This window comes from Mytilus californianus, unplaced genomic scaffold (genome assembly GCF_021869535.1).
Source record: "Mytilus californianus isolate M0D057914Y unplaced genomic scaffold, xbMytCali1.0.p SCAF_36, whole genome shotgun sequence".
Classification (NCBI taxonomy): Eukaryota; Metazoa; Mollusca; class Bivalvia; order Mytilida; family Mytilidae; genus Mytilus; species Mytilus californianus.
This window is the reverse complement of record NW_026262686.1, coordinates 92,287-111,827: the sequence shown is the minus strand read 5'-3', so window position 1 is coordinate 111,827 and position 19,541 is coordinate 92,287. Positions and strand designations below refer to the sequence as shown.

The 19,541-nt window shown below is 31.2% G+C and overlaps 1 protein-coding gene across 2 annotated transcripts in view; it reads right to left on the bottom strand.

Annotated features, from left to right (window-relative positions):
* Positions 1-19,541, bottom strand: part of LOC127736739 (protein-tyrosine sulfotransferase 1-like) — a 43,106-nt gene that overhangs the window by 20,497 nt on the left and 3,068 nt on the right. Inside the window, exons 2-3 of one of the 2 annotated variants that reach the window (XM_052247320.1) lie at positions 9,788-10,054; positions 1,093-1,160 (exon numbers count right to left, since the gene is read on the bottom strand). In XM_052247320.1, coding sequence (XP_052103280.1) covers positions 1,093-1,154 — 62 coding nt within the window. In that variant the 5' untranslated portion in view covers positions 1,155-1,160; positions 9,788-10,054. The remainder of the gene's footprint in view (positions 1-1,092; positions 1,161-9,787; positions 10,055-19,541) is intronic. The other variant, XM_052247321.1, reaches the window with a different exon arrangement.

Sequence of the window (19,541 nt, the reverse complement as noted above, 5' to 3'; positions counted from 1 at the left end):
AATTTGTATCAAGGGAGTTTTTATCTGTTCCGATCTCAAGCTGTGTCCATCTGATTTTAAAATTACTACTGATATCAACCTTACATGAATTTGTATAGACAAAGTTTTTCCTTGTGTTCCACAATATGTCCTACACTCCTAATGATATTAACCTTACCAGAAATTGTATCAAAGGAGCTTTCCTTGTGTTCCACAATATGTCCTACTGAAATAAAACTTGCCCAAAAGTTGTATCCACAAATTTTAAATTGGTCCCACAATTTATATCGATGCAGTTTTCCATGGGTTCCAAAATGTGTCCTACTGAGATCAAGCTTTTCTGAATTTGTATCAAGGGAGTTTTTATCTGTTCCTATCTCAAGCTGTGTCCATCTGATTTTAAAATTACTACTGATATCAACCTTACATGAATATGTGTCAATGAAGTTTCAAATCTGTTTCATAAAGTGTCCTTCTGATATAAACCTCACATGAATTTGTATCAATGGAGTTTTTTATCTGATATGACCTTCAGCTGTGTCCTACTGATCTAAACTTTTACAGATGGAGTTATTCCACAATGTGTCCTGCTGATATAAACCTTATCTGAATTTGTATTGATGGAGTTTTAAATTTATTCCAAAATGTGTCCCACTGATATGAACCTTACCTGAATTTGTATCGATGGAGTGTACCATTTATTCCACAATGTGTCCCACTGATATGAACCTTACCTGAATTTGTATCCATGGAGTGTACCATTTATTCCACAATGTGTCCTGCTGATATGAACCTCACCTGAATTTGTATCGATGGAGTGTACCATTTATTCCACAATGTGTCCTGCTGATATGAACCTTACCTGAATTTGTATCGATTGAGTGTACCATTTATTCCACAATGTGACCTGCTGATATGAACCTTACCTGAATTTGTATCGATTGAGTGTACCATCCACAATGTGTCCTGCTGATATGAACCTCACCTGAATTTGTATCCATGGAGTGTACCATTTATTCCACAATGTGACCTGTTGATATAAAGCTTACCTGCATTTGTATCGATGGAGTGTACCATCTGTTCAACAATGTGACCTGTTGATATAAAGCTTACCTAAATTTGTAACGATGGAGTGTACCATCTGTTCCACACTGTACTCCACTTATGGTTTTCATTCAATTCTAAAATGAGTTTAAATGGTCATTATTTTTGTGTAGTTGAACCATGCATGATAAATAGGATACATTTACCTTTAGGACAATAGGTGTACCTGTTCATTACATTCAGATAAGTTGATTACATGTTTTAATTAAACTTTCCTTTTTACCTAAGGGTTACATTAACCTGTATTTTACATCTGTCATATGCAAATTTATTCATGTTCCTCAAACATTTGGAGAAAAAAATTCACAATTACATTTTTTTCCAATCTAAATTGTAAATTGGCCTATTCTTGTATATGTAATTGTATATATACTGAAGATCTTAAGGAATTGTATGTAATTGTATGTATACTGAAGATCTTAAGGAATTGTATGTAATTGTATGTATACTGAAGATCTTAAGGAATTGTATGTAATTGTATATATACTGAAGATCTTAAGGAATTGTATGTAATTGTATGTATATTGAAGATCTTAAGGAATTGTATGTAATTGTATGTATACTGAAGATCTTAAGGAATTGTATGTTATTGTATATAGATATAAGAAGATGTGGTATGAGTGCCAATGAGACAACTCTCCATCCAAGTCAAAATTTATAAAAGTAAACCATTTTGTATACTGAAGATCTTAAGGAATTATATGTAATTGTATGTATACTGAAGATCTTAAGGAATTGTATGTAATTGTATGTATACTGAAGATGTTAAGGAATTGTATGTAATTGTATGTATACTGAAGATCTTAAGGAATTGTATGTTATTGTATATATACTGAAGATCTTAAGGAATTGTATGTAATTGTATGTATACTGAAGATGTTAAGGAATTGTATGTAATTGTATATATACTGAAGATCTTAAGGAATTGTATGTGATTGTATGTATACTGAAGATCTTAAGGAATTGTATGTAATTGTATGTATACTGAAGATCTTAAGGAATTGTATGTAATTGTATGTATACTGAAGATCTTAAGGAATTGTATGTAATTGTATGTATACTGAAGATCTTAAGGAATTGTATGTAATTGTATGTATACTGAAGATCTTTGCAAGGAATTGTATGTAATTGTATATATACTGAAGATCTTCAGGAATTGTATGTAATTGTATGTATACTGAAGATCTTAAGGAATTGTATGTAATTGTATGTATACTGAAGATCTTAAGGAATTGTATGTAATTGTATGTATACTGAAGATCTTAAGGAATTGTATGTAATTGTATATATACTGAAGATCTTAAGGAATTGTATGTAATTGTATGTATACTGAAGATCTTAAGGAATTGTATGTAATTGTATGTATACTGAAGATCTTAAGGAATTGTATGTAATTGTATATATACTGAAGATCTTAAGGAATTGTATGTAATTGTATGTATACTGAAGATCTTAAGGAATTGTATGTAATTGTATGTATACTGAAGATCTTAAGGAATTGTATGTAATTGTATATATACTGAAGATCTTAAGGAATTGTATGTAATTGTATGTATACTGAAGATCTTAAGGAATTGTATGTAATTGTATATATACTGAAGATCTTAAGGAATTATATGTAATTGTATGTATACTGAAGATGTTAAGGAATTGTATGTAATTGTATGTATACTGAAGATCTTAAGGAATTGTATGTAATTGTAAATATACTGAAGATCTTAAGGAATTATATGTAATTGTATGTATACTGAAGATCTTAAGGAATTGTATGTAATTGTATGTATACTGAAGATCTTAAGGAATTGTATGTAATTGTATGTATACTAAAGATCTTAAGGAATTGTATGTAATTGTATGTATACTGAAGATCTTAAGGAATTGTATGTAATTGTATATATACTGAAGATCTTAAGGAATTGTATGTAATTGTATGTATACTGAAGATCTTAAGGAATTGTATGTTATTGTATATATACTGAAGATCTTAAGGAATTGTATGTAATTGTATATATACTGAAGATCTTAAGGAAGGCACACAGATAATCAGTATTGTCATAGTAACATTAAAGGCAAACATTTGCTTATGAAAAATATACTGTTGAACTATTATTATTCGTGGGATGATACCAATTTTCCTGAAATTTCATTGGTTTAGGTGAAGCGCAATTTTTACATAGGTTTGTATGCAGACTTTAGCAAAACCATGAAATCAAATTTCGACCAAAAATACATTTTTTTCGTATTTATGAAAATTGGTACCCATGAAAATTAATGAATCCACAGTAAGCATGATAGGCAAACATAGGCTTGCCAAAAATATAAATAAAAAAACCAACACAAAACAGATTTGAAAAAATAGTCCCTGTCCTCAGCTCTCAAGACTGTTTCATAAAGGAACCTCTTCTATCACTTAGAGCAGATTTAAGGGATCTAGCAAGGCCACTAGTTTGTCAGTATCTGTGAGATTTGGGATGTCATTAAAAAATTTATTGTAAATGTTTGTTATTTTGACAGTATAGTAGAAAGTGTTTTTCATTGACAACTTAGTTAACAAACATGCAATAGAAATAATAATTAAACATGTAACACTCTGAAAAGTGTCCTCCTCAAAAGGTGCCTATATGATGTCGCTGTACGCCAAAACATGTCTCCCTTGTGTAGGATGCCAAAACATGTCTAGCTTGTAGGTTGCATTTCTGTAAATATTGACAATGCAATTTCCCATAGGAACTCCTTTTACGGCTAAAACTGTACCACTTTTACTATGAAGTTTTGAAAAAAATCATATCCTAGAATGGGAAGTTCATATGCACTACTTTTTTTTTTAAAGGTCAAAATATAGGGCTGTGCGGCATATTTTCAACTTTTTTATGCCCCAAACTTCTAAGAGTTTAAACTAACACTAAATTTCTTAACTACCCCTACCTTAACTGTAGGATTACCACAGATTTCAATATAAACAATATGCATATGTATATTTACTGGTAACATTCCCAAGTTATGTCTCTATGAGATGAAACATAGAGATCATAACTGGGAACCAGTATGTAAACAAAATTAATTATCTATGAATATTCTATATCTCCCCAAAAGAGGCGTGGTTTGAGAAACAGCTGTATTTACAAAGTGCAACCTGTATAGGATGCCAAAACATGTGCTTTTTATAACTCCAAATCATCTCCATATTTTAAAAATGCTCAAAAGTGTCTGCTGTAATTTATGAAAAGTGATTCTTTATCACACTACGGTAGGAATTCTTCAAATAGTTGTTTTTGGCTATTGCTAGCGTCATATTGATTAAATTTTTACAATGATTTGTAAAAATATCTTTTGGCCAATCACAATTTGTTAGACATGTTAAAGGTCTCAAAATTTAACGGCTACCTTTATTTTTGTTATTATTTTGTGATTCGTCAAAATCAGCAGAATATTTTAATATTTATAGAAGTTGAGTTAAAAAAAAGGGCCTTTTATAGCTGACTATACAGTATGAGTTTTTCTCATTGTTAAAGGCTGTACAGTTGCCTTTATTGCTTACATCCACTAAGGGGTTTAGATTAGTGTGTGTACGAGGTCCGGTACCTTTTCTATGAGAGGACTTTTCATTTTCAAATTACAATAAAATGCTCCGTTGGGCGCAGCTTGATACGACCGCAGAGGTTGAACCCTGAACAGTTGAGGCAAGTATGGACACAACATACAAGCTTGATACAGCACTGAATTTGGATTGTGATTAAATATTTGACACAGCATAGGTTTCTGACACAGAATGAATGTGGTCTAAGAGCTTAAAAAATTTTAATTTACCTATTCAAACCATATCATTATTATTTGCTTTTATATATAAATCAGAAATAACCAATTTAAAATGGAAAATTTTAAAGGAAAAGAAGGAAAAAAATATCCCTCCCCCAAATTTTTTGAACCCCCTTATGATTCATCACCCCCAAACTCAATCCCAGCCTTCCCTTTTGTGGTATGGTACCTTGCAGTACAATTTCAGAGAGATCCATACACTTGAACACAGGTTATTGTCTGGAAACTGTAAAAATGTTTGTTTTTAGGCCCCTTTTTGGCCCCAAATTCCTAAACGTTTAGGGCAATTATCCCCAAACTCAAACCCAGCTTTCCCTTTGTGATATGGAACCTTGTAGTACAATTTCAGAGAGATCCATACACTTACACACAAGTTAATGTCCTGAAACTAGAACGGTTGTATAAAAATGCTTGTTTTTTGCCCCTTTTTGGCCCCTAACTACTAAAATTTTGAGGCAATTACCCCCAAAATCAATCCCAGCCTTCCCTTTGTGGTATGGTACCTTGCAGTACAATTTCAGAGAGATCCATACAATTGAACACAAGTTATTGTCTGGAAACTAGAAAAATGCTTATTTTTGGCCCCTTTTTGGTCCCTAATTCCTTAACTGTTGGTACCATAACCCCCAAAATCAATTCCAACCTTCCTTTTGTGGTATTGAACCTTATGGTAAAATTTCATTGAGGTCATTTCACTTAAACTAAAGTTAGAGTGCGAAAACTAATGTGTCTTTGGACGACGACGACGCCAACGTCATACCAATATAGGGCCGCAAAAAAAATTTTTGCGGTCGTATAAAAATCAAGGACATACCATTCTTTACACTGATGCTTTATACATGACCGCTGATTTCTTATGGAAGACCTTTCACTTAAAATTTCAAATGGTCCTGGACTTTTCATTATTTAAACCCCTGCCACTTAATTTGAACTTTGGTAGATAGTTGTCTCATTGACAATCATACCACATCTCCTTATTTTAAACAGTACAATGAAATTAAGTAAATGAGCCTGCATACAATGGAATTTATTAAATGAACCTGTGTACAATGGAATTTATTAAAAAAAAATCATAGATACCAGGATTGAAATTTTGTACTCCAGACGTGCGTTTCGTCTACAAAAGATTCATCAGTGACGCTCAAATCAAAAAAGTTTAAAAGGCCAAATAAAATATGTAGTTGAAGAGCACTGAAACCCAAAATTCCTAAAAGTTTTGCCAAATACAGCTAAGGTAATCTATTCCTGTTTACAGAGTATTTAGAAAAATTCAAAGTTTTGTAAACAGTTAATTTATAATTATGACCATATCAATGATAATTCATGTCAACACAGAAGTGCTGACTACTGGGCTGGTGATACCCTCGAGGAGAAAAACTTTGCATTGCACAAATCATGTCTTCTTTGACTGTCCATGGCGTTAAAACACTAAATCCCTGGGATGTGTTTTAATTGATTTATATTGTGTCATAGATCAAACTTATTCGTTCAGTGTATGTTTACTTGTTTTTGTTTAAATGTCTTTTTGATTGAGTTAAGCCATTTCAATTGATATTTTATAGTGTGTCTTTTTATGTTGTAATGTTACACTACTGTCTCAGGTAAGGGTGAAGGTTGGCGCCTGTTAAAATGTTTAAACCCACTGCATTTTTATGCACCTGTCATAAGTCAGGAGCCTGTTGTTTAGTGGTTGTTGTTTGTTGGTGTGGTTCATAGGTGTTTCTCGTTTCTTGTTTTTTATATAGATTAGACCGTTGGTTTTCCTGTTTGAATTGTTTAACACTAGTCATTTTGGGGCCCTTTATAGCTTGCTTTTTGGTGTGAGCCAAGGCTCTGTGTTGAAGGCTGTACTTTGACCTATAATTGTTAACTTTTTATACATTGTGACTTGGATGGAGAGTTGTCTCATTGGCACTCATACCACATCTTCTTATTTATACTGTACAATGGAATATATTAAATGAGTCACTGTGTTCCTATAAAATTTATTTTAAGTTTTTTGAAAATGTCCAGATTAGTTCCCTTTGAATTCTATGGAAAATATTTAAAAATTAATGGAGAATGTGCCCATGGGACACTGATGATGCCCCCCCTTACATATAACGTTATAAAGGGACATAACTCAAGAATTGTAAAAGTGACGCAACTCAAATCCGAGCTTGATCTGTGTTTTGTGGTAATAAGCATTATGTATAAGTTTCATAACATTTGGTTGAGGCAAACTAAAGTCAGAAAACAGAAACCAATTTTGGGAAGTACGAACGGACGGATGGAGGTACAGCCGGACAAGGGTAACACTTAATGTCCCCTCCGCTGTGCAGGGGGCATAAAAATTAAAACATTGACTTACCTACTGCCATATATGTTTGTTTGACCTTAGAATCTTTCACATGTGTAACCATGTTAACATAATCATTTTTGTTCTAGGTTGACACTCTGATTTCTAATCACAATTTGAAACTTTAAACTCATATTTCTCAAAAGTGTTAAAAAATATGATATACTTACATGGCTCTAATTTTGTTGTAGTGTTCATTTATAACTAATGTAGGTAATATGTCACAACTAATTAAAATAAATATGGATAAAAGTAGATGTGGGCTGGGTACATGTCAACCAGACAGTAACCCAATGACAAAAAAGACATCTAGTGGTCAACAGATACCCCCACCTTCAGCTTAAATCTTAGATTCGGTTTCCATACACCCTTTTTATTCGTCAATCAGCTCATAGCTTTCTAAGCATGATTTCAACTTTTCTTGATATATTTTGATGAAACTTACCAAGTTTTATATCACAACACCTAATAGAGACCAATCGATATAAGGTGCGTTGGGGAAAGGCCAATGTCACTGTATGTAAAAATTAAACAGAAAATGTGCACTTTGTAAAAAATTTGTATTAAGTGGAATATATTTACATATATCCAGAAACCAAAAAAATAATAACTGAATAATAAAATATGTTTTAAAGATAATTAAGGCATAAAACATAATTAGTAATGTAGTGTTTGTCACAGTCAATGTTTCCTTGTAAATGTTGTATTTTGTGGTTTATGAAATCATTTTATACATTTTTGTTGTAGTTTTAAAAGATTCTGTCTATTTTAAAATGTTTCAATTATCATCCAGCAACAAAAACAAAAAACCTTTTTTTTAAATAGCTATTCTAAAATGATCAATGATCAAACTTGATCTGCATTTTATTGATGATGAAAATGTGTTTAAATCTGAAGGGATTCTGACAAGTGGTACTTAAGTTTCATCTGGGAATAAAACAAAATCTTAATTTTAAAGATCAATAAGCAAGGGACATAACTCTTAAATGGTATAAAAATCAATAATACTTATATTGATTATGACAATGTGTTAAAAATCTTAATAAAACATTTGTGAAGTAGTAAGATAATTATATGCTGAAAAAAGGGTTATATAAAACATCAGAACTTTCAAAATTAAAACTGATCTATTTTATGGTCAGTGAGATTGTGTTCAAATTTCAAAATATTTCATCAAGCGGTACTTTCATTATCATCCAGAAACAAAAAGTGTGATGGTTGGATGGAGGACAGGCGATTGGACATATGAAAAGACAGACATGTCCATCACAATATACCCCCTCTTTGAGGCATGGGTAAAAAAATAAATTTGAAACACTCTATCAAAGACCTAATATATCAACTTCAAATTCTACAAATAACAAAAACATTAAAGATGTTCGCTATTCTTGTTTTGACATTTTTTAACTCTAGTTTTATCCATGAAGTGCCAATAAATATTTTGCCCGCTTAAAGCCCTTCTTTTCTTTTCATTATTTATTACATATAGTTTTGAAAATCTGATAAAATCCTTATCTTTTTCATTGTTTTTGAAAGAAAAAGGGTGCCTATGTTAAATTTAAGAAAAATCTAAAGAGAATCATTGCCTGCTAAATTTTTAATTGATTATATCTCAAAAAACAAGGACACGGAACTCATTTTTTTTTCTATTTGTTATGTTCCATTATTTATATACAATCAATTCATAAAAGTCTTTGAAAAAGCTTATAATTTTGAAACTGAGGAGCAAACATCTAAAAGATACGACAAAAAGACAAACACTAAAGACAGTCTAAAGTGGTTCCCAACTGGGGAAAACCACACAAACATATGACAGGGTTAAACTAGTTTATACATTTAGGGAGCTACCATTTGATTTTTATGGGGGGGGGGGGAGGCAGGACAGGAGTTCTGATTAAAAAAAAAGGCAGGATGAGACACTTTGCAAAAGAAAAAGGCAGGATGACAATTTAGGTAAAAAGAAAGTAAGGGTAAACTAAAAAAAAAAAGGCAGGACCGAATAGAGTGAAAAATAAAAAGGCAGGACAGAGATTACAACTAAAAAAAAATGCAGGACAAAATTTTTCATCCTAGCCCCCCCCATAAAAATCAAATGGTAGCTCCCTTACATCCAAACTCTTTTTTAAGAACATGGGATTCCTTGTTAGCAGCAATACTTTGTCAAGAGCTGTGATAGGAAACAAAATTCCCAAAATCTTGTATAAACTTGGAGATATAGCCATATGCTAGTGCTGATGGAGTGTTGCTACATCACAATGGACAGTTCACAATAGGGAAATGAAGTCATCTCTTTTGTCATAAAGCTAAATTCTTAGCCGAGATATTTTAACATTTTTATGAATAAAAGAAAATCACTATTGAAAAATGTCTATCTTTTGACAAAACAAATAAATCTGAAACTCATCTTGGAGATTAAGCAAAGCCTTTACAATATTCTGAGAACAAGTAGCATGTACAAATGGGAGAGAACTCTTGTACAGGTACGGAAAATAGATAACAACAAGTGATTTTAAATGACCAAAGTAAAATAAGAAAAAAAATTATACTTACAAGAAAATAAACAAATAAATATCCATTTTTGAAATAGAAGGTTAATAACAGCTTATCCCATCACTATTGCAACCATTAGGATTATAGATCTATCATTTACAGAGATTATTACATAGTGTATCATCTGTATCCAATCAATACTAACTGTTTCACACAGATATTGTTATACCTATCAAATTTGACACTGCTGAACAAATCAATATCTGTAAACACACTGTTACTGTTACTTCATATTGCTGTCAATACTTTTTTCCACATGCTTTTTACCTGAAATGTAAAGTCAAAGTTTATACACATCTTATAAATGATTTTAATGCATGGGACATTGAGTGATCAACTTTTTATCATTTACACTAAATTTGAAGCCATAAAATCCTATATATACAGAAAGTAAGATTAGGAAAGTTTGATATTTGTTTAGTTTATAAACACTATTCTATACATTTTAATATTGATGCACCCCATTTTTCTCTATTTTTTTCTCCATTTTTTGCCCTTTCTTATTTATTTATAACCTATTATTCTCTTTTCTATAATATCAATTTGACCTCCATCACATTAATTATAATATCAATTTGACCTCCATCACATTAATTATATTACAAGTACATAAAATGTGTAAAATATAATGTAAAAATAATGTAAAAAATATTGAATAAGTAGCAATGGCAATTAGTCAACTTATTTTAATTTGGCCGGAATTAAGAATTTTAATTTTAACTGCTATTGAATTATTCAATAGGGAAAAAAAGTTCTTAACTTCAGGCTATATTAATAATACATGTTATAATTAGACTAATTACCATTAATAATAATTCAATGATTTTACATATAACATTTTATGTACATGTAATATATGAGGGTCAGATTTGTTTTACAGAATGGAGAATAAAGGAGGGGAAGAGAACTAAATCTGTATCAATACAATAACCATTTTAAAAGTTCTGGTGTATCATTTGATTTAAATGTTTATGTTAAAGATTAAATTTCAATAATTAAAGACAAAAAAATTTGACAAATTGCTTTCATTAAAACACCAAAAAACATTTTACTTCATGAATGTTTCAACCTCTGTTTGAACATGTTTTTTTTTCTCTCTGATTTAAGGAAATTTGGGATACTGTTATATTACATTGAAACAGAGCCAAAAAACACCTAGCTATGGTAGTGAATAATAAACTGTTGACACAGAGATATGTCTCGCCTATCCGCATAATATTCAGAAAAAGACAATCTGATGGACAGCAACATTGCTAATTAATTCAAAGTTGCTGGACCATGAATTAGTGGGCAGGGCCTCGAAATGGTCAACAAACTAAGATGTACAGACAGTAATGTAACTTTATAGAAAATATTGTTGTCTATTGTAAGTAGTTTTTATCAAACTAACTTAAGCAGAAAACTTAACATTGAAAATGGGTAATTAATTGAAAGTCACTGGACCATGACCTATTTGGGCAGGGAGTCGAAAAAGTCGTCAAACTGATTTGTACTGATAAGTAATGCAACTTTATAGGAAAAATCTTTGATCTATCACAAGTACATCCTATCAAACTAACTTAAGCAGTAAACTTAACATTGAAAATTGCTAATCAATTCAAAGGTACTGGACCATGATGTTGGGGGCAGGGCCTCAAAATAATCAACAAACTGATATCTACAGATAGTAATGCAACATCAAACAAAATATCATTGATCTATCACAAGTAGAACCTATCAAACTAACTTATGCAGAAAACTTAACATTGATAAAAGAACAGAGTTCCAATGTCCCCTGCGTTGCACATATTTTATATATCCAGGGGCAATAACCAAAAAAACCCACTTTGTTTTGTTGTTCATTAAAACAATTTATAAATAAAAAGCGTGCACGGGAGACAATAAAGTTTTTCTTTATTGTATTATAAATATTTCAAACAGACCTTCAAGGGCATTACTTATAGTATACTATAAGTTTTATAAAAAATTGTACCCGTGAGAGTGCTAACGAGGCCATTTTCCATAAATTTAATATTTCCAAGGGTCATAACTCTTTAAAAAAAAAATCGATCGTCCACCATTATAGAACTTGTCTGAGACATTGCTGATATTAATCTATAGTATAAGTTTTATAAAAATCTGGCAAGAATCGTACCCTTGAGAGCACTAACAAGGCCATTTTCCATAAATTTAATATTTCCAAGGGTCATAACTTTTTTAAAAAAAATCGATCGTCCAGCATTATGGAAATTGTCTGAGGTATTGCTGATATTAATCTATAGTATAAGTTTTATAAAAATCTGGCAAGAATCGTACCCTTGAGAGCGCTAACGAGGCCATTTTCCATAAATTTAATATTTCCAAGGAGCATAACTCTTTTAAAATAAATTGCTTCGTCAAGCACAGCTGGATACAACCGCAGAGGTCCAACCCTGAACAGTTGTGGCAAAAATGGACACAATTTTTCCGCTTGATACAGGTCTGAATTTGGATTGTAATTAAATATTTGACACATACATGACATAATAGGTTTCTGACACAGAATAACTGTAGTCAAAGAACCTAGAATTGGTTATATGATCATGATGATTTGAATTTATATTCAATTTTTAGCTTTTGTGCAATACACTATGCTGTTGCGAATTGACCCCCCCCTTTTTTTGCAAAAAAAAAAAAAAAAAAATTGAAGAAATTTTCTTTTTAATTTCTGAACTCTGAAATGAAAGAAAAAATACATAATCATTGCTAAAATTAATATTTCTTAATCAGCATTTTTAATAGTAACTTCTAAAAATAAATTGATAGCTAATCACCTCAAGACAATACAACATTTCTTTATACATAATTTAAAAGCAGTGTAAGGGAGGTAATCCAAACATAACATTGTACTTTTAAGTAATTGTCCATTAACCAGGAAACCCTTGTTTTTTTCCCCTTTTTTGCCTCTTATTCCTAAACGGTTTGAGCCATAATCCCCCAAAGCCAATCCTAACCATCCCTTTGTGGTATGGAAACTTGTGTTCTAATTTCAGAGAGATCAATACACCTTCCACAAGTTATTGTTTGGAAACTAGAAAAATGCTTATTTAGGCCCCTTTTTGGCCCCTAATTCCTAAACTGTTAGGACCATAACCCCCAAAATCAATCCCAACCTTCCTTTTGTGGTTATAAACCTTGTGTTTAAATTTCATAGATTTCTATTTACATATACTAAAGTTATTGTCCTGAAACCAAATGTCATCGGACGACGCAGACGTGATACCAATATACGACCGCAAAACTTTTTGCGGTCGTATTAAAATGGGTCAAATTATCTTTCAATGGCAATAACTCCTCTAAGGGGTCAAATGACAATTTTGAATATGTTGACAAGTTTGTAGATATTATTTTGCAGAACATTTTTGCTATATTATTGCTCTCTATTTCAGTTTCTACAAAAAAAAAAAAAAAAATAGTTATTCAGAGGCAATAACTCCTAAAAGGAGTCAGTTGACATTTTTCGCAATGTTGACTTATTTGTAGTTCTTATTGTGCTGAATACTTTTGATATCTAAAATTTCACTCCAGCCATTATGGTTCTGCCAAAAAGTGCACAAATGGGTAAAAAAACATCTCTCAAGGGCAATAATCTTATAAGGGGTCAACTGACAATTTCAGCAATTTTGAATTATTTGAAAATACTATTGTGCTGAACATTTTTAATATTTACAGTTTTTCTTCTTCTATTATGGTTTCTGCGAAAATGGGTAAAAAATCATCTTGATGGGCAATAACTCCTTTTATTTATATAAAGGTATTACTAACATAAGTTTTAGGCGGGTTGTATTATATAAGGGCAATAACTACTACTATATTTCAGGTTTCATTACATAATTAGAACATGTTTTATTTCTGAATATGGTTAAATAATTCAATCCATCTATTACATATTGATTTCACTTAAAATCTCAGGATTTTCAAAACCAAGATCTTCAAACTGTATAACACATAGTAAATGTATTTTTTTTATCTTTTGATTTAATCAAAGTATATTTCACAGCTGCAACAAATTGTAATTTTCCAATAGTTCAAAAAGAAAACTTTCACTGTTTAGAACTCATTAAATGTATGTTGTCTTTTGTAATCTGATTCTTTGATGTTTGCTTTTTAAAGGGAAAATCGATTGATTGCTAATACATGTACTAAATGGAAAAATCCACTGCTGTAAACTTAACGTAACTTTTTAAAATGACAATTAAAATAGGTATTCGTATTAATGGTTTCCTCCTTTAAAAAAAAAAGGTAAAATTTTTTGTAGCATTTTTTCACCCTTTAGTCTATGAGGAGACCTGCAATTTTGTCACATTTCAATATGAAAAGAGCCAATAAAAAGGGTAGACATTATGAGGCATAATTATGGTATGGGTAGGGAAATTCCTCAAAACAAAATTTTATTTCGGCCTAAGCCACAAAAGGGGAATTTTGAGGTTCTTCCAACCCATACAATTATCAAGACTTTGCCATCTAAATGTACCGATTGATTGGTGCAGCTTTAACATCCAGAAGATGGATACACTGAAGTCAAGAGATTACCGGTTGCTATTGTTTAGCGATGAAGAAAGCCAACAATACAAAACACTACCAACTGTCATGACAATCACTGCACTGTTGCTCTGATATTCATTACACCTGCCTACTGTGAAGTTGTGAACATTCTTTTTCTCCACACACAAATGTATTCTTATAAAAATGACAATGAGAGTAAAAAAGTCCACCATATAGGATGGGTGCTGGGAACCATTTTGACATTTAACTCCTTAAGGGAATTATTGCCCTTAACTTAAGATTTTTGCAAATTTTGTTTTACATATTGACATGGAAAAATAGCCCACATATTAACTCCATTTATCAGTAAAATACAAAATCAAAGCATCGTCGATGTTGTGATCCAGCCATATTCATAGCTATAGTCTGATATTCTTTCTGACCATACTTTTTTCAATATTTTTCTCTTTTCATTTCCAATCTTACTGTAAAATTTCTATGTTATTGTCCAAAGGTAGGGAATTTCGCAATATTGATGCAAATATTGGTATAAATATTGATATTTCAATTTTAGACTCTGTCAGATTTTGTTTTTATAAATATTTGCAATTTAATGGTATTGACAATAGAAAATGAAAGGATATGGAGTAAATGTACATGAGACAAAGTCGCACACAATACATAGAAAACATAGAAAATTATCAATGAACAGGGCTTTTATTCCTGTTCTTCATCTTGACAGTTGATGTAGGGTCTTCAACAATGAACGAATCATTCATACCCTACAACAAGGTCAAGACGGCCCCTAGCGTCGACTTAAGCAGTACTATTGATAAAAATAAACCACAGTTCACCTTCTTGCTCCCCACCCACCTCAGAGTGTCAACTTGTGCGATGCTTGTGTATGACGGTTCTCCAGTCGAAAGCACCAGGAATACAAGAAAAGTGCAGTAGTTTTGAAAGACATCGATCACCGCTAAAATATGCCTTGAAGTTACACATGTCGGGAGCGGTCAATGAATTACATAATTTATAATTATGGGCGAGGTTTTTCAACATATATTTGTCATATTTTGCCCAACAAAAGACCAATAATTTCGAAACAACAAATGATAGACAATACATATAAAACTAAACAACATGATAGACAGCACGGTGCACATAGAAATATATGTAAGAAAACCTAGCAGTTTAAAATAGTATGAAAGGGCAATATACAAAACAGATGACCAGACCAGCATTTTGAAGAAATTTAACCAAACATGAAATTTTGACGGTGTATTAATATGAGAAATTCTCACATGAACAAGCACACCATAACTGTAAATATTGTAAGAGCATACACCTCAAGCACGGGGAAACGTTCTACTGCCTCCAAACAGCAATAGAGACAAACTCTAGAATCAATAGAAAATGAAAGGATATGGAGTAAATGTACATGAGACAAAGTCGCACACAATACATAGAAAACATAGAAAATTATCAATGAACAGGGCTTTTATTCCTGTTCTTCATCTTGACAGTTGATGTAGGGTCTTCAACAATGAACGAATCATTCATACCCTACAACAAGGTTAAGACGGCCCCTAGCGTCGACTTAAGCGGTACTATTGATAAAAATAAACCACACAGTTCACCTTCTTGCTCCACTCCCGCCTCGGAGTGCCAACTTGTGCAATGCTTGTGTACGACGAAGAATGCACAGGGAAATCGTCAAACAAGTAATATATGAGCTGCGTCGGATAGAAATCGACCTTATGCAAGTACACATATACGTGTACATGTATACGACTTTGATTAATTATGTAACATTTAAATACGAAATAAAAGAGAAATGTCAGTCTGTTTTGTAGGGTTCTTATAACAACTCAATTTTCAAACAGTAACAGACTTTCCGTAGAGATTTTTCATCCCGAGATAGGTTAACAGATATATTGATATTAATGTGCATAAGGTCGATTTCTATCCCACGCAGCTCATATCTTTTTATATGCCATTAATAATAACTGGCTTAATAAATTCCAGAAAGAGGCATTAAAAATCCAATTTCTCAACAACAAAAATTAAAAAAAAATAATAACTATTTTTTATCTAAATTGGTGTTCATTCTTCAATAAGAAAAAATACATTTCCTGTGTTCAAATTAAATGAACAAATACCTAATGCTGAGATATTTCTAATTACTGTTAAATAGCAATATAATGGGATATAAATGTCAAAATGAATGTAGAACAAACAAATAAATTTTATGGCCGAAAATGCTCAGATAAGAGTTATGCAATTTTGTTTATTGTTTCTACCAAATTTCTGATAATTGTAACTAATTAATTAGAAATTGATTATTGACTTATGTGACAGATGATAATGACACTGTTTTACAAGTGAAATAAAATTTGCTTGCATTTTGTATACATATTTTTTTCATTTTTTAATTTTTTCATCTTTTCATTGAAAAAAACCCACATCTGATTAATCATTCAGCTAGCTAGCAAATTAACAGAATATTTTAATGTTGTGTAGATCAAAATAAATAATACATTTGTAGGTATACTATTGAGGTCAAGAAAGTGTGCATTCAGTTAGGTGTGTAATAAATTGTGTCTATTTAATTATATAACAGGTCATGAGATATTAACTTTGGTGAATTTAGACTGGGGTTGTTTCCAATTAATACTTACACCTTTGAGTGTAATTATTTGAAAATCTTGACAGTTGATAATTGTACTGTCTCTTACTTGCCTATGGAAAGAATTGGAGTAATACCATTTCAAACAAGTGTGGGAATCAACTTAGATATATTAATACACATGTTGACCCAAATTTCATTGAACAATCACTTACACAAGCATAAGATACTAATCTAATACTTTCAAAATTCTTATCAACTGATTCAATTGATGTAAAAAATACTTTGTCAAATTAATTCATAAATAGTAAATCATAATAAATTTTGATTTACAAAGGAACTATATGCAAGTGTATATCTAAAATAAAAGGGTTATTCGACCAATCTTTTCTTAATTTAAGGGCAAATAACATGTCAAAAGTTGGCAGTTGATGATTAAAATGGTGTAGAAAGTTTCTGCAAGTCATAAAAACACATAATTAGTTTCATGATATGTCTTCAACTTAGTATTCTGCACCATCTCCAAAACCAGAGTGATCGCATAGATCCAGCATGGCTGAATCAAAAATGAAAATAAAGATTTTTCCAAATTTTGCTCTGGATACTGTCATTAACAAGCTTCTGTCCAAATTTCATAAAATTCAATGAAGGTTTGACAAAGTTATTGATAACTGAAAAACTTCAACATCAGACTAAATCTGAATGTTAACTGTGAAAAAAAAACTAAGTCCATTTATCAGTAAAATATGGAAAAATGAAAATAAATATTTTCAAAATTTAGCTGTGGGTACTGTATATTGGTCATAAACAAGCTTCTGTCTAAATATCATAAAATTCCATGAAGATTTGACAAAGTTATTGATGTCTAAAAAAACTCTAACCACAGGCTGAACCCAAATGTTGAAGCTGATGATGCCGACAATGGAATCTAGGATCGCTATGTCTTGCTTTTGCAACTTAAATGTTGCAGGCTCGACAAAACTTTAATTCTCCCCCTTAGGACCTGTCCCCAGTGAGTGAGATAAAAAAAAAAAATCCTTTAACAAAAATAACCGTATTTTCACCCTCTTTCATCATTAGATTTGTGAACAGTATTTTCTATGTTTTATTTTCACTGTATTGCAAAAATAACCAATGATTATTTGAATAGAAACAAGACATCCTAGGTCACGAAGAAAATTAACTTAGTTAAATACAAGAAATGAGCTGTCAAATTCAGAAATTGACAGCCAACCAGTTTTTCTGTATTTTGAAGGGGCTATTAGGTTTGCTTGACATGCTACGTTCTCTGCCTATTTTCCAATCTATTAAGGACAATAACTCCTGAACAGCAGAAGTGAAAATCATCAATATCAAAATAACCTCCATTTTGTCATCAGTCACAATATATATCATAACATTTGAAATGCATAAGATGAACATTTTATAAGTTAATTAATGCACAGAAACTATATACAAATGTAAAGGTGCCATTTTCTAATTTATCAAGGACAATTACTCCTCATTGGTAATGACAAAAATCGTCAATATCAAACCTCCATTTTTTCATCAGTAACAACATATTAAAATTTGAAAAGCATATGTTGAACAGTTCCTAAATTATTGCATGGAAACAACATAAAGTGCCATTTTCCAATCTATCAAGGACCATAACTCCTGACCAGTAAAGATGAAAATCGTTAATATCGAACTCGACCTCAATTTTGTCATCCGTAACAACATATTTAAATTTGAAAAGCATTGGTTTTACGGTTCATAAGTTATTGCTGTACTTCACCAAATTGATAACCAGATTTTTACTTTGGAAAGGTATAGATCTAATAACACACAATCTCTGTCCTTAGAAAGAGGGAGATCTCTTACCTTGTAGCTCCAAACGGTTGCAAGGTATACATCTGTTTCAAGATTCTCCTTATGTACTGCATCATTTTTCAAAATCAAATCTCCAACATGTAAATGTTTAACACCAAAAAAATGTAATTTTTTTATCTTTTGATTTAATCAGAAATATATTTTCACAGCTGCAACATATTTTTATTTTCAGATTTTTAAGATATCTTTCCACAGTTAAATATTCTTTAATTCTTTAAGTGTCATTTGCCTTTGAAATGTGGGTCTTTGATGTTTGCTTTCAAAAAAGAAATATCAATTGTTTACTTATAAATAGAAATACCAATCAATCTGTTTTAAAACTAAATGTAACTTTTCTAAAAGGACCAATAAAAACAAGTATATGTGTTAAAACTTTTTAACGTTTCCTCCTCAAGGTGGTACCAAATTAAACACATTGACTAAAATTAATAAAACCAGGTTCAATCCACCATTTTCTACATAAGAAAATGCCTGTACCAAGTCAGGAATATGACAGTTGTTGTCCATTCGTTTGATGTGTTTGTGCTTTTGATTTTGCCATTTGATTAGGGACTTTCCGTTTTTAATTTCCTAGGAGTTCAGTATTTTTGTGATTTAACTTTTGGCTTGTTTAATTTTCATAAAATTTTGACAAAATACTTACTTTGACCCTTTGACAAAAATATAAAAATTTCATTGGGTATATATAGCAGTGTGACAAACACTAATTTTGATCATTGAGAAGATTAATATTTCCTTAACAATAGAACATGA